General features: G+C 48.0%; 4 protein-coding genes across 4 annotated transcripts; 2 read left to right on the forward strand and 2 right to left on the reverse strand.

Annotated features, from left to right (window-relative positions):
• Positions 1-773: 773 nt before the first annotated feature.
• On the reverse strand, positions 774-1,895 carry TAP42 (Type 2A phosphatase-associated protein 42; the record flags this gene model as incomplete). The annotated part of the gene is made up of 1 exon (XM_062881059.1): positions 774-1,895. The coding sequence occupies one exon, from the start codon at positions 1,893-1,895 to the stop codon at positions 774-776; it is 1,122 nt and encodes a 373-aa protein (XP_062729315.1).
• Positions 1,896-2,137: 242 nt separating this feature from the next.
• Positions 2,138-3,389, forward strand: PDX3 (pyridoxamine-phosphate oxidase; the record flags this gene model as incomplete). Its single annotated transcript, XM_062881060.1, has 2 exons — positions 2,138-2,328; positions 2,617-3,389. The coding sequence occupies exons 1-2, from the start codon at positions 2,304-2,306 to the stop codon at positions 3,387-3,389; spliced, it is 798 nt and encodes a 265-aa protein (XP_062729316.1). The 5' UTR covers positions 2,138-2,303.
• Positions 3,390-3,945: 556 nt separating this feature from the next.
• Positions 3,946-8,917, forward strand: dcl1 (Dicer-like protein 1; the record flags this gene model as incomplete). The annotated part of the gene is made up of 4 exons (XM_062881061.1): positions 3,946-4,384; positions 4,441-5,510; positions 5,561-7,132; positions 7,183-8,917. 4 exons carry the CDS (start codon positions 3,946-3,948, stop codon positions 8,806-8,808), a joined length of 4,707 nt encoding a protein of 1,568 aa, XP_062729317.1. The 3' UTR covers positions 8,809-8,917.
• A 5,013-nt stretch (positions 8,918-13,930) lies between these two features.
• On the reverse strand, positions 13,931-15,532 carry QC761_0091000 (uncharacterized protein; the record flags this gene model as incomplete). Its single annotated transcript, XM_062872969.1, is given in 2 exon segments — positions 13,931-15,060; positions 15,079-15,532. The coding sequence occupies 2 exon segments, from the start codon at positions 15,530-15,532 to the stop codon at positions 13,931-13,933; spliced, it is 1,584 nt and encodes a 527-aa protein (XP_062729318.1).
• Between the last annotated feature and the right edge of the window lie 163 nt (positions 15,533-15,695).

The raw sequence follows: 15,695 nt of genomic DNA on the forward strand, positions 1-15,695 counted from the left end.
TGGTTGGAGGGGGCGTTGAGGAGCGCGAGCGAGCGGGGCCACTTGCTGTATACCTAGATGATCACAGCGCGAATACCTAGGCGGGCTAACTGTATGTGCCATCTCTTACGGCCTTCCATAGGTCTGGTGGCATTCTTCCCATTTCGGCCATCAAGTCCCGGTGGTGATGGCATGCTGCCCCCTACGATCATGACATCAATGCTACGATGATGCAGACCTGAATAACCTGGAGGCCTGGTTACCTATCTTGGATAAGGTTTCCATAGACCGGACGATGGAGTCGATGGTGAAGAAACCATAGACGCCGTCGCGGGCGAGGGGCTCGCTGAAAAGGGTTCGTGTTGAACAGGATGAACGTAGGGGAGCACTGTGAAGAGGCGGAAGTTTCGGGACATGATTCTTGAACAAAACGCTAGGAGTAAACGGTAGGTGTGCAGTGAAAGAGCAAAAAGAAGGTAATTTACTTATTTTCGTCCGAGCTCGAAACACCCAGAATTGGTATGTACCACCGGCTAGACATTTGACAGATATCTTTGGAAATATAACTTCATTGCTGCAAATCCAACCCCCGTGGATGTCATCTGCACCTAATCGTCAGCCTTCAAGTACAGCAGCTCTACCTAAGCACCTTTATTCACACTGCCTCATGAGGAACGGTGACATTTCGCAATGATTTTGCTCTCCTATGGATGCACTATGGGTATTCTATCATCCCTCAACACCTTCTTTCCATACATCATATCATACTTCAACCTCGCCCCTATCTACACACCCTAACCACGGTTGATCGTATTACCAGCCCCCCTGGGGTTCTCCTCCACAAACTCATCCCACGCCCTAGCCTTATACATCTCTTTCTCGGCCTTTTCATAATCATCCTCATCCGGCTCCGGCACCTGCCCACTTGCCTCCCCTCCCCCCTCAATAATCCCACCTCTCCTTCTCTCTTCCTCCAGGTACTCATCAATCGTCATTGTCGGCAGATTATGACTCGGCCTAAACACCCCCTTGGCAATCTCCTGCCTGTTTGCCAACAGCGTAAACGGCTGCAGTGGCTTCCCCTGCTGTGACAAAATCGGTCCTCCTTTCCCTCCAAGAGCACGGTTCATTATGTCTAGTCTGTCGTTGTAACTGCCATCGCTGGTTATCCCCCGCCTACGCCTATCATCCTCGGCTTGCTGCTGGTTTTGCTGGGCCGATGGAGGTGGTTGGGGGGGTGCCATGGACAAGATCTCCATTTCCCGATTTAGAGAGTCGAGAGCGTTGAAGGTAAGGTGAACACGATAAGCCAAATTAGCTAGGTGGACTTCTCGGACGACTTCCTCGTCGCCTGCTCCCGACGGGATGTCTTCATCTTCTGTGGCGCCATACTCTGGACGGGCGCGGAGATAATCTAACTTTTGTCGGAGGGCTTTTTCGGTTTGGAAGTTTGCGATTTTGGCATTCCGGCGGACTGTTGGGTCGGAGGAGTTGGCGGTTGAAAAGGTGGATGGGGAGGAGGTGTAGGCTTCGAGGAGTTTGGCTGATTGGGGGGTGAGGAGGGAGTAGCTGTCTAGGAGGTGGAGGAAGCGCTCGTAGAAATCACGGGCGGAGGTGAGGATTCTTTTGCGCTCGGGAAGTGAGGGGGTGGGGAGCTTTTGGGAGAGCTCGGCGAGGTGGTAGTTGATTAGGAGGAGGGGGAGGTCGGAGGTGGAGAGGTCTTCGAGAGATTCGTTTGGGGAGAAGAGGGAGAGGTGGGATATTAGGTGAAGGGACTCTTGGTAGTCCTTGATGGCGGAGGAGATGGCGTCGGTGTATTCTTGGGAGTTGGGAGTGAAGGCCTGGGTTTCCAGAGCGATGCGCTGGGCTTCGGCGTCGGCGAAGACAGCTTTGAGGGAGCGAGGCTCGGTTTCCATGGTTACCTTCTATTCGATCAAAGGGTCCGAAAATGAATTGTATTTTTCAAAGAGCTTTAGTTTCTCGGTCGGTGCTGGTGGATGCCGGTGTTGTCTTTGGCGGCCGCTTGATATGGAGGGAGGGGCACTTGGAGAACCTGGAAATCCTGGCAGGGGTCCCTAAGCTCGGTTGACCCCACTTTGAAACTTCCCTACTGTAATAGAGCTGCCACCCGTTTGATCTTATCGTAATCTAATCTAATCAATCAACGACACGTCACTGTTTGGGGGGCACTCTCCTGGTGATCAAATCTGGGAGCAGTAACGGTCATAGTGAGTAGAGGAAGTTCTATAGCGGTTATCACAAGATTCACCTGCTCCAAGAAAAGTCCTTTCATCAAAACATGATTATTGACTGACAGATCCGTCATGTGGGCAGCTGCTGCCTCGATCGGTAAGTGGGGCGACTGACGGCACAATGGCGACCTTCTTCAACCATCGACTAACTTCTTCGGTGATGCATCAGACCATCAGGTTTTCCAAGAGCACTCTGCCTATAACACCGCCCATGCGCGTCAGCCCCCGTCGCTTGCCTTCTCTTTCCGTATTTGCCAGAGGAACCCGTTTAATCAGCTCAAGCAACAGCAGAATGGCGCTTCATCCCAAGCAAGACGACAAGCTCATATGCATGTTTGACACCCGGCGCTTTTGGAAACGAGAAAATAGCTAACACTCCATACAGTCGCCCCCACCGGGACACCAGCACTACTGGATTCAGGCCCTACACTTCCTCCTGGACAGGCCGCCCAGTTCTTGAAAGCTGAGCGCCAAGGCGGTCTCAAGAGGACTGACGTCGACCCGGAGAGCCCTATCACACAATTCCACACATGGTTCCAGCAAGCCTCGCTTCCCGAGGCCGGTGTTTTTCACCCAGAGACATGCACATTATCCACTGCCCAGCTTCCCTCTGGCCGTGTCTCCTCTCGTGTGGTATACATGAAGGAGCTTGATCACAAGGGTTTTGTCATTTACAGCAACTTTGGAACCAGCGGTAAGGCTAGGGATTTGTTTGGCACCGCAGATGGGAAGAGTACAGGCAATCCATGGGCATCTCTTGTGTTTTGGTGGGAGCCCTTGGAGAGGCAGGTCAGAGTAGAGGGAAGAGCAGAGAGACTTGCGCCAGAGGAAAGTCAAGTCTATTACGACACCAGAGCAAGAGGTAGTCGCATTGGTGCGTGGGCTAGTCAGCAGAGTTCAGTGCTGAAGCCCGATACGAGCAAGGAGGGTGATGACGGGCGGTCACAGTTGGAGGGATGGGTCAAGGAGACAGAGAAGAAGTTCGAGGGTGCCGAGCAAATGCCAGTTCCTCCATTCTGGGGCGGCCTCAGAATTATTCCAGAGCGAGTGGAGTTCTGGCAGGGGAGGCAGAGCCGGTTGCACGATCGGTTTGTGTATGACCTTGTCGAGTGTGAGGATGGGAGCAAGAAGTGGCAGTTGGAGAGGCTAAGCCCATAAAGGGGACAGCGTCAAAACACACAGCTTTCTCAGTTAGGATTTGAGCCTTAATAAACTTGTTCACATTTACAGGCTTCCGGTCTCCCAGAGTTGAGCTTCGTGATCGGTCGAAATCGAGGTTTGTTGCTCTACGCGGAAGCCTGCGGATAGTTGCAGAAGCTGATAGCTCCAGACTCAGAGGCCACATCTTTCGCAGCAATCAACTGATCTGTTCAACTTTTTAGAGCGTTTTCCGGGTGCCACCTTTTTTCAAATTTATATATTTCTTTTGGCTGCTCCGGGAAGTCGCAACTGATCAGAAACACCTGCTCCGATCGCACCTTCTTCTTCAGTGGGAAAGCTCCCTTCTTGCGCCTTCTGCCTACAAAGCAATTTTAACCCATTAATATCTGCCAACACTACCGGCTCTCATCAAACACTCTCCCAAAACTTTCACCGAACACTCTCACAGCCCGTATCTTTTCTCACTCCTACCCTATCTACCCAACTGCGCCACCGTGCTTTTCTCGCAACACAATCGACTACCTTACCCATCCTTCTCACAACGCTGCCGAAGATGTCTCCGGGTGTGCTGCTATCACCGCCGGGTAGCCTAGTTGAGGGCGACCTATTGAGTCTGTATGGTTCAACCCCAGACACTGCAAGTCAAACCTCGCCAGATGCCAGCAGTGAGGCGAATGACGATATTGACACCGACAGAGACGAGGACGGTGGCAGTGGTGGAGGCAAGATATTCGAGGTCAACGATCCGCCAGGGCCGCGCAAGATGTCCGAGAAGAAGAGAGCAGACAATGCAAAGTTTGACATTTGGCTAGAGGAGAACCAGCAGACCCTGTCCAAAGGAGCTGGGAAGCTGGTGTTGGATGAGGAGAGGTCTGCCAACTGGCTGATGCGCGAGTTCGAGAACAAAAAGATCATCACGAGCCCGCGAGATTACCAGCTGGAGCTTTTTGAGCGGGCCAAGACCCAAAACACAATCGCAGTGCTGGACACCGGTATGTCTACCACTTGAACACTCCTTGGAACTCACATGGGCTAACTTCTGTTACAGGATCGGGAAAAACGCTCATTGCCGCCTTGCTTCTGAGATGGACGATACAAAACGAGCTCGAGAACCGATCCCAAGGCCAACCGAAGCGCATTGCCTTCTTTCTCGTGGACAAAGTAGCTCTCGTCTTTCAGCAGCATGCAGTCCTGACGTGCAACCTGGACTACTCGGTAGCCAAGTTTTGCGGACAGATGCTCGATCGATCGTCAGCGGAGTTTTGGGAAACCACATTCCAGGAGAATATGGCCATCGTCTGCACCTCAGAGATTCTCTACCAATGCCTCCACCATTCATACATCCGTATGGACCAGATCAATCTCTTGATATTTGATGAGTGCCATCATACCAAGAAAAACCACCCCTATGCCCGGATCATCAAAGACTTCTACATCCAAAATGAGGACAATGAAGCACGGCCGCGCATCTTGGGAATGACCGCCTCTCCTGTTGATGCCCAGATTGATCCAAGAATTGCTGCCGCTGAGCTCGAGGGTTTACTTCACAGCCAGATCGCCACAGTTTCTGACCCAACCATCATTCAACATACCATCAGTTGTCCTAAAGAGGAGATAGTTCTGGAGTACGACAGAAGGCCTCGGCAGTGGACGACCCCTCTTCACCAGTCCATTAAGGCTCTAGTTGGGAACCATGATCACTTCACAAAGGCGTTTGTTTTCACCTCACAAGCAACAGCTGAACTGGGGCCATGGTGCGCTGACCGGTACTGGCAACTCTTCTTCAACCAAGAGGACATTGCCAAACTCGAAACGCAAGCGGAGCGAAGTCTGCTTCGCCAAGGAGCCTTCAGTCAACTCATGGGTCTTGACAAGAACAGGGTGCGGGAGGCTCACGAGCTTGTCAAAAATCATGAATTTGAACAGCCTATTCTGGAAACTCGGCTATTCTCCTCCAAGGTCATCGAGCTCTGGGAGACTCTTCATGATCAGTTCAGCAGTCAGGATCTTATGAGACGATGCATCGTCTTTGTGAAGCAGAGAAACACAGCAAACATTCTCGTTGACCTCCTCAAACAGCCGGAACTCAAAATTCCTGGTCTTGAGCCAGGTATTCTTGTAAGTTGACACCTCTAGAAAATATCAATTTCTCTAACTCTAGTGAACAGATTGGCGGCGGGAGAAATGATTCCAGCTGGGAGAGCTCCAAGACTAGCTACCGCGATCAGGTCCTGACCATCATCAAGTTCAAGAAAGGAGAGCTCAACTGCATCTTTGCCACCTCGGTCGCGGAAGAGGGCCTTGATATTCCTGATTGCAACATCATCATCAGGTTCGACTTGTATGACACGTTGATTCAGTACATCCAATCTCGTGGGCGCGCTCGTCAAGAAAAGTCGACCTACATCCACATGATTGAGAGAGGGAACTCCGAGCAATTGCAAAAGATGAAACACCTCAAGCAGAGCGAAGACGGACTCAGGAAGTTTTGCGAGGCGATGCCGGACACGCGAAAGCTGACCGGAAACAACTTCAAAATGGACTACTTTCTGAGGAAAGAGAAAGGCCAACGACAGTACACTGTTCCGGAGACTGGGGCAAAGTTGAACTACAAGCAGAGTCTCATCTGTCTTGCCAACTTTGTGTCATCACTCCCACACCCGCCAGAAACGAACTTAACACCGGAATACACGGTCAATACCACCGAGGGCGGGTTTCAGTCTGAAGTCATCTTACCGGCTGCATCTCCCATCAGATCTGCCATCGGAAAAGTGCACGGCAGCAAGGCAGTAGCCAAGTGCTCAGCGGCCTTTGAGATGTGTCTTCAGCTTGTTCGGGGCAACTATTTGGACGCTCACCTTCGACCAACTCTTACCAAGCAGCTCCCCGCCATGCGTAATGCCCGTCTCGCCATCAGTTCCAAGAAGAAGGAAGAGTATGGCATGCGCATGAAGCCGGAGCTCTGGTCAACTCTCGGCGAACCCACCGAGCTCTTTGTAATGGCCCTGACTTTGGAAAGTCCAGAGTCACTTGGCAGACCGTCATTACCACTGTTGCTGCTCACACGAAGACGGATTCCTCAAGTTGCTTCGTTCCCTATCTATTTTGGAAAGCCTCGTTCCTCAATCGTCAATTTCGTACTGGCAGGTGAACCCATTGAGGTAGATGAAGCGGAGCTAACCAGCTTGACCGCCTTCACTCTCTCGATATTCAAGGATGTTTTCAGCAAGGAATACGAGGCGACATTTTACGACTTGCCTTACTTTCTGGCTCCGACTTGCAAAGACCACTCCTTCGACTTTTCCGCGCCGGCATCAGACGAGCTTATCGATTGGGACACCGTCAAATACGTCCAAGAAAATAACATCGTTACTTACAACTTTGACGAACCGGATGACTTCTTTGAGCACAAATACGTCTGGGACCCCTGGGATGGTGCTCGCAAATTCTACCTTCGTGGACGCCGTCATGATATGAAACCTACAGACCCTGTGCCCGAAGGCATTGTCGCCCCCGGCCACAGGGCTTGGAGGACGACGTGTGACGCGCATGACATTCTGAACTACAGCAACAGTCTGTGGTCCAAATCCCGAGCCAAGTTCAAGAGCCGGGGCGACCAAGCAGTGGTGGAGGCTGAACTATTGTCCACCCAGCGTAACCTTTTGGATGACAGTCTGGAGGGCGAAGACTTGGAACCAAAGCAGTGCTTCTTGGTTTTAGAACCATTAAAGATCTCACCAGTAAGGTACCCATTTTTTGAGTCAGATATTGCAACGCTAACAGACTGCAGCTTCCAGTTCAGGTTGTGGCTATGGCCTACAACTTTCCTGCCATCATTCACCGTGTCGATTCCAACTTGGTTGCCTTGGATGCGTGCAACATGCTGGGATTGAATATCAGGCCAGACTTGGCGCTTGAAGCCTTCACCAAGGACAGCGACAACACTGATGAACAAGATGTTGAGCAGGTTAATTTTCAGCGCGGCATGGGCAACAATTACGAGAGACTGGAGTTTTTGGGGGATGCTTTCCTCAAAATGGCCACCACAATTGCCATCTTCACCCTCATTCCTGACAAGGACGAGTTTGAGTACCACGTCGAGCGCATGGTCTTGATTTGCAACCGGAACCTCTTCAACAACGCACTTGAGGTCAAGCTAGAAGAGTACATTCGATCCATGGCTTTCAACCGCCGCACTTGGTACCCAGAGGGCTTAACTCTCAAGCGCGGCAAACGAAAGGACATCAGGAAGAAGCATGTCTTGGCCGACAAGTCTATTGCCGATGTCTGCGAGGCTATCATCGGCGCCGCCTACCTTACTGCACAGGAAGCTGGCAACTTTGACATGGCCATTCAAGCAGTGACGAGAATGGTGAATGACAAGAACCATACGATGCAGACATGGTCTGACTACTATGCAGTGTACAAGAAACCTGCGTGGCAGACTATGCCAACAAACAGCGTGCAGGAAGACATGGCCGAAAAGTTTTACAAGAGGATGGGTTATCGATTTCAATATCCCCGTCTGCTGAGGAGCGCGTTCCAGCACCCGACTTACCCAACCTCGTGGGAGAAGCTTCCCAGCTACCAACGTCTTGAGTTCCTTGGCGACGCTTTGTTGGACATGGCATGCATTGACCATCTCTTCCATCGCTTCCCAGGGGCCGACCCCCAGTGGCTGACCGAACACAAGATGGCCATGGTCTCCAACCAGTTCTTGGGCTGTCTCGCAGTCTACATTGGCTTCCACCGATCTCTCCAGCACAGCTCTCCTGCGATCCAGTCCGAAATCGCGTCGTTCGTCACAGAAATTGAGGAGGCTCTTGCCGCTGCGAAAGCCGCTGCCGTACAAGAAGGCAAGTCAGAATCCAATTTTGCGAGAGACTTTTGGGTGGACTGCTCCCGCCCTCCGAAGTGCCTCCCAGATATGATCGAAGCTTATGTCGGCGCCATATTCGTCGACTCCTCCTACGACTACCAAACCGTCCAGGATTTCTTTGACAAGCACATCCAGTTCTGGTTTGAGGACATGAGGCTGTATGACACGTTTGCCAATAAACACCCCGTGACATTTCTGGGTCATGAGATGCAGCATCGGTTTCGGTGCCAGGAGTGGCGGTTGCTGACGAGGGAGATTATGGTTGATAATGATGAGGAGGGGGGTATGATGGGGGAAAAGCAGGTTGTTTGTGCGGTGATGGTGCATGGGCAGAAGCTGGCGCATGCGGTGGCGCAGAGTGCGAGGTATTCCAAGATTGGGGCGGCGAAGAAGGCGCTGAGGGAGTTGGAGGGGTTGGAGCAGGGGGGGTTTAGACGGAGGGTGGGGTGTGATTGTAAGGTGGTAGGGGAGGTGGAGGGGAAGGATGGGGAGGAGGGAGAAGAGGTTGAGATTGAGGTGTATGGGGATGCTATTTGATGGTAAGTAGGGATGGTATTTGATTTGGGAATTTGAAAGGGTGGAAATGAGAGGGATTTGGAAGAGGTTGTGTAGATAGGCGGATGGAGGGGTTAAGCAAAAGCGGTGCGTTTGACAAGAATGAGAAGCGAACTTTCTTTGATTGTGTTTTCTCACTTGTGATATGTCATGTTGATGTAAGTTGCAAAAAAAAAGCGAGTCTGTCTTGATGTAAATAAATGTGTGTGGTGTCTGCGGTGTCTAGTGGGATTTCAGGAAAAAAGGGTGAAGTAAACAGACGTGTGGGCTAGCAAAGATGTCTTGGCAATATCGAAAGCTTTCTCGAACAACATCTTCAACGTCATACTGACCCAATCGTATCCTTGCTTTTCTTCTCACCCACTTTAAATGCAACGATTTCTAGTTACTCACCTCCACTTTACTACACTGCTTGAGCGTTGAGAAGTTTGGAGACAGGATATGGCGGTGTATAACTCATCATGAAGCCCTCTTTGTAGCGTTGTTATGGTCGATATAATATCATTTTCGGGAGGGAGTAGTCACATACGACCATAACCAACTGAAAGCTCGGGATCCCGTCCGCTCTTTCCTAAATAAGCAGTTGAGTGCCGAACTTGTACTCAGGTAGGTGACCACTGGGAAATCCTCGGTGTTATATATTTTTACCAAATTTTCAACTCTACTGGTAAATCTGGGTACCTCTGAGTTAAGCCCTACCTATAAGAGGGAAAAACGGTTTAAAAAAGATATATATTTACTTCAAAGTTTTAATAAATAAAGTAGCATTTTATGTATAAGAAGGGGTAAGTAAATTAGTAATTATAAAGAAAAATTAACAAAAAAAAGTATTAATTCAGGTATTACGGCGAAGGTAAATATTAAAGTACATAAAAAAGATATATTATTGAAAAAAAAATATTCATATTAAAGCTCATGTAATTTCTACTAATTAATTTTTAAAAGGAGATTCTTTACTATTAAAAGTTTTCAAAAATAAATAATAGTATTTTTTATTATCGTAAAAGGTATCGAAGTTCATTTATTATATTATATTTGGAAAAAGTAAGTTAGTATCTCATAATTTTATATTGAAAATATAGTAAAATTTGATTGTATAGCAAAATATAAATAGAGTAAAAACTTTAAAGAGTCAAAATAATAATTTTCTTTTAAAGGAATATTATTAAGAATTAAACTTGATTAAAAATATTTTAGTTTCTTTTTAAATGATATACTATTTCATTATAAATATTAATATTATGTTCTTTTAAAGATTTAATAGTACAGCATTTGAAACTACTATAATATATATAATTAAGAAAAGCCTTTTAATATGAAATCTTATGACGAACCCCTATCCAGAACCTCTGAAAGGGATACCGGTTGAAGGCTGCTTCTGAATAATCCTGGTTCGGTACAGCTAAACAGTGTACGACAAGATGTCTCAATGTAAACACTAGATACCGTGAATACAAGCTTGAATTGCATACTGCGGAACTGTCTATCTACACCAGCCAGTTCCTCCGTATATATAGACCTTGGGGCCCTGAGGTGCTCGCCCTGCTACGGCCCCGATCACTCCTAGCACTTTGCATCCTGCGAAGTGCTCATCGTGCTATGCCTTCGATCACCCGTAGCATCTTGCATCCTGCAGACTGCTCAGGCCTCTTGGCGCCGTAGCACTTCTGGCCAGCCTTGATTGGCTGCCTCCTGGTTTCCTTAATGATTGGCTGGGGACGCCCCGCGCCCCACATACTGCGCGGCCTGCCGTTGGGTTAACTGTGACAAATCTTTATTTATTACCAATAAATTAAAATTAATTATATTTATTTTTTTTAAAAAGAAAGACGAAATAAATCGAGTTTTGTTATAATATATATTGAAAATGATGTTTAATTTTGTTTATAGAAATAATTTTTTGTTTAAACTTTTTATTATATTTACTTTTTTTTATTCTTTTCACTTTTATTTTTTATAATACCTTTTTATTTCCCTTTTATTATTTAATGTTCATTTACTTTATCTATTAACCTACCTTTATTATGTTATTTTTTATATATAAAGTCCTTTGAATAATAATTATTACTATTTTCAATTTATTTCTATAATGATCTCGACTTATTATTTTAATGATTGTTTAATACTGTTATTTTCAATATTACTTTTCACTATTTATATTAATTTACTTTAAACAAAGTAATTACATTTTAAATTAATCAAATTGAAATTCAATACATTACTAAGATTGAAAATAAAATATGAAACTAAATTAAAATAATACATACGATTTATTAATTCGTTAAGTAAGTATATGTATAATTGAAGCCCGTAAAAGATAAATTAAATAAAATAATAAAAATATAAAAAATGTCGGTAAAAATATGAAAAAAAAGTAAATATGGTCAATTATTTTTTTTTACTTTAAATATTATTTATATTTTTATCCATGATATAAATAAGCGGATTCCAGATAGTTTAATTATTTAACGAATTTAAAGGTATGTTGATTTGGGGTGCGGCTACAAGCCTGGGAGTATAAGTGAGGAAGTGGAGCTATTAGAGGATTAGGGAGTTCAGAGGGGTTATGTATATAAGCTATCTGCTTCTAATATTTTATTTCAGATAAGACATCGACTTTTATTTTCTTTGTATTTTGTGACTTGCATGCGTGCAGGCAATTTTGGCTCTCTAATAAAGCTAATTCAGTGCTTATTATATAGTATGACGAACCCCTATCCAGAACCTCTGAAAGGGATACTGGTTGAAGGCGCTTCTGAACAATCCTGGTTCGGTATAGCTAAACAGTGTACAACAAATGGCTTGTCTCAATCACAATAGCTAAGATACCAACGATTGTGACTTGTAACTATTGCATACTGCGGAACTGTCTATCTACACCAGCCAGTTCCTGCGTATATATAGGCCTAATGCTAAGCCCTGGATCATTCCATTCTTCGAGGATCACAGATGTCTCTCGAGGATCATAAATGATTCCCAGGATTTTGATTCCTTGTGCCCTGGGTGATCCACCTCCTATTGGTCCATCCTTCTTTCCTATGATTGGTTCTGCTAGCGATTGACTGTGCGTCTTGTGCCCCGCTCACGGTCCCCACTGCCTGTTGGCTTAACTGCGACATTCTTATATAGTGAAATGATGAGAAAACACACAAAACAACCACAACACCACAAATATACCCTCAACGATGAACATACCTGCGTGACGGTAGCTCGCTCGCAGGCCGCACTTCACGTAAGACAAACAAAAGACTCTGTGGGCTCACAGGCCACACGATAAGCACCGGATTGGCCTGATCAGATGTCACAGTTAACCCAACGGCAGGTCGCGCAGTATGTGGGGCGCAGGATGTCCTCAGCCAATCATTAGGAAAGTCAAGAGGTAGCCAATCAGGGCTGGCCAAAAATGCTATGGCGCCAAGAAGCACGAGCACTCTGCAGGATGCAAGATGCTCGGGATGATCGAAGGCATAGCACGACGAGCACTTTTGCAGGATGCAATGTGCTAGGAGTGATCGAGGTCATAGCAGGGCGAGCACCTCAGGGTCCCGAGGTCTATATATACGCAGGAACTGGCTGGTGTAGATAGACAGTTCCGCAGTATGCAATAGTTACAAGTCACAATCGTTGGTATCTTAGCTATTGTGATTGAGACAAGCCATTTGTTGTACACTGTTTAGCTATACCGAACCAGGATTGTTCAGAAGCGCCTTCAACCAGTATCCCTTTCAGAGGTTCTGGATAAGGTTCGTCACAAGGTTGTGTTTGGTGGTGGTGGCGAAGATAGAAATGGAGGCTACGGTAGAAGATCAGGGGCTTGGGAGGCGATGGATGGGGCGCTTGATCAGCTTCTAAGGGGGACTTGGAGGTGGTACGAGATAAAAAGGTCCTTTTTAAGGTGTAAGAAGCTGCCCTATGTCTTTGTGGGTTTTGGTTGACAGAGCAAGGTTTTATCCTTTCGTTCAGAACGACGTTATCAGAGATTGTCTTTGAGATGTGGATGATGAATTTTAGGGCAATTGCGTCTACAAGAATGGATGTTGCAGTGAGTCCAGGCCGCGATCTCTGCTGTTGTGCTTTGATGGCAATACTGAATTGTACTCGATCTGACCAACATCCTCGAGCTCGGGGAGAGAGGTAGGACAACCATGTTTCCATGCAGTACCGTGGCGGCTTACTACCTATTTTCTGCCTTCCCTTTTGAGAGTTTTAGCTTGGGCATTCTTCATCCGAGGCTAATGCTACCAGGAATGGCAGTTGTGTCTGTGGTCCATGAGCATTTTTATTCTAGAAAATCCTCACTACGTCTCGAACACAGCCCTTGGCAATCCGAACTAGAACCGCAATCTCAAACCAAATACCAATGCTGTCTGTTTGCCTCGGATGATTCAATCACTCCAAAACCACCCGTGAACCAATAGTTTTCTTGTTGCCTGGTTGCTCAGTTTCACCGGACTGTGCGTCAACTATATCTTGGCATCACCTCCTGTCCGAACTTTAGGGGGAAGGAGGCTCGCATAGCCTGGCCAGCTTGGGCCGCTGACAACCTCACGACGAGCATAATTTCGAATAGACAAGTTGGCAGAAGGCAGCCTATATTATAAATCTTTCATGAAGGAAGGTAAGTAAAAGTCACTGGATCCGGGAAAAGGGGGCCCCATCAACTCACCTCTCATTACCTCCCCATTGCCTCCCATCCATCACCTCACAATCACGATTCCCAGCACCCACACCCCTCCAAACCACAATCGAGTACCAAAGTAATGTAACTCATCGTATTTACTCCGAGCTATAATAGCTACTCTATTCCCCTTGGCCGGGTATCCGGCTCTTGCAATAACACCATCTAAAATCTAACCGACCGCAACAAGCAACGCAATGCCAAAGCCATTGTCCATAGTATAATGCACCGTATCCCATCCCTCTTCCCTCCTTCTCCCGCACACTTCCCACCCCAAAAAAAAAAAAAAAAGCAAATACCATGTACTTGTGCGTCTCCCGCATCAACAATTGCATATACATAACCCCTTTCCCCATCCATTTCACCCCCTTTTCGTGTTTGGAAATGTAGAATCAAGCCAGAAACCCATCCACACCATCAAGCCCCCTACCCTGTAGGATTATTTCTCAACAAATCATACAACGCCTGCTCCCCCCCATCAATACTGCTATAAGTATGACTCGACAAATTCATCGACCGATGCTGCTGCCCATGACTTTCTCCCCCATGACCTCCCCCATGAGCATGACTCACCCCACTTCCCGAGTAACCCCCGCTCCCACCAGCCGCCGCCGCAGTCGCAGAGCTGTACGCCGACGAGGCATTATTCCCACTCTGAAAACCATACCAATTCTGCTGCTGATTGTTACTCGTATGCTGCTGCGGTTGGTTAGAGTACGTATTATAACTCTGCTGTTGATGCTGCTGGGTTTGTTGTTGTGGTTGTTGGGTGTGCTGCTGTTGCTGCTGATGACGCTGTGCCTGCTGCTGGTGATGCTGCTGAGATTGCTGCGCATACGTCGCCGTTGAGCTCCTAGTCTGCATTGTCGGCGGCTGAGGACGCATGTTAAACCCCTGAACTGCCTGGGATTGTTGGGTGTAAGAGTTGTTACTGGAAGCAGATTGATTGGTGTTGTAGTTGTGAGAGTTCCGGGTCTGAGAAGTCGAAGTAGTTCCCCATTGGGAAGCGCTGGGTGTGACATCTGCCGCTGTGGTGTAAGAGGAGGCTACGTTCTGAGATACCGGTGTCGAATGACTGGTTGATGAGGTCATGTGGTTTGTTTGGTTATAATTCTCGAGCGCCTTGTCAAAGTTTGAGAAGGAGGTCGTGTTCGTACTTGGCGCTGCCGGTGTGCTGGAATAGGGCTGGTAGCCTATGCGGTCATTAGACGGATCGGCTCTTGAAGCACTTGCGCTGGCAGTGTTCGAGTACTGGTTGTAGTTGTAGCCCTGTGTCGAGGTCGACGTCGAATCTGGCTGAGTTGTCTGTTGTGAGGACTGAGTAGCAGAGTAACCCGAGGTATTTGTCACTGACTGCGTCGGCTGAGGCTGGCGCGAGGCATTGTTCACAGGGGTCGGAGATCGGTTGCTCTGCCGACTCTTGGCCCGAGAAAGCTGTGCCGCCGACTGGTAGGGAGAAGTGTGTGCAGCTTGAGCAGGCTGTGTGGCCGCAGGACGGTTGGCACTGGTCCAAGCAGACGGTTGCTGTTGTCGCAGGTCGTCATAACCTTGGTAAACTGGAGCAGACCTCTTACTTCTATGCTGTCTTGGTGAAGTCCGAGTTGGCATCGCTGTAGCTGGAGCAGGAGCAGGAGCTGGAGCAGGAGCTGGAGCTGGAGCTGGAGCTGGAGCTGGAGCTGGAGCTGGAGCTGGAGCTGGAGCTGGAGCTGGAGCTGGAGCTGGAGCTGGAGCTGGAGCTGGAGCTGGAGCTGGAGCTGGAGCTGGAGCAGGAGAAGAAGCAGGAGCAGGAGCAGGAGAAGGAGAAGGAGCAGGAGCAGGAGCAGGAGCAGGAGCAGGAGCAGGAGCAGGAGCAGGAGCAGGAGCAGGAGCAGGAGCAGGAGCAGGAGCAGACCAAGCACTTGTTTGGCTTGTCTGATTGCTGACACTGGCGGTATGAGTGTTGCTGTGATGAGAGGGCTGGCTAGTTAGCAGGCTTCTTTTCGGCCTCGGGGGTGGTTCTACCACCCTCGTGTGCTGCGGCTGGGGCATTGTGTTGTGATTTTCCGGATACGTAAACTCAGGTATAATCGGAGCAACAGGTTCTAGTACCGGAGGAGTGATATACTCCATTGGGGCAGGTTCCACAGGTGCCGTGGTTATGTTTGGCTGTGCTAGTTCTGTATGGGTTGTAGAAGTTTGAGGGAAGGTTAGC

Source organism: Podospora bellae-mahoneyi, chromosome 6, assembly GCF_035222275.1.
Source record: "Podospora bellae-mahoneyi strain CBS 112042 chromosome 6, whole genome shotgun sequence".
NCBI lineage: Eukaryota > Fungi > Ascomycota > Sordariomycetes > Sordariales > Podosporaceae > Podospora > Podospora bellae-mahoneyi.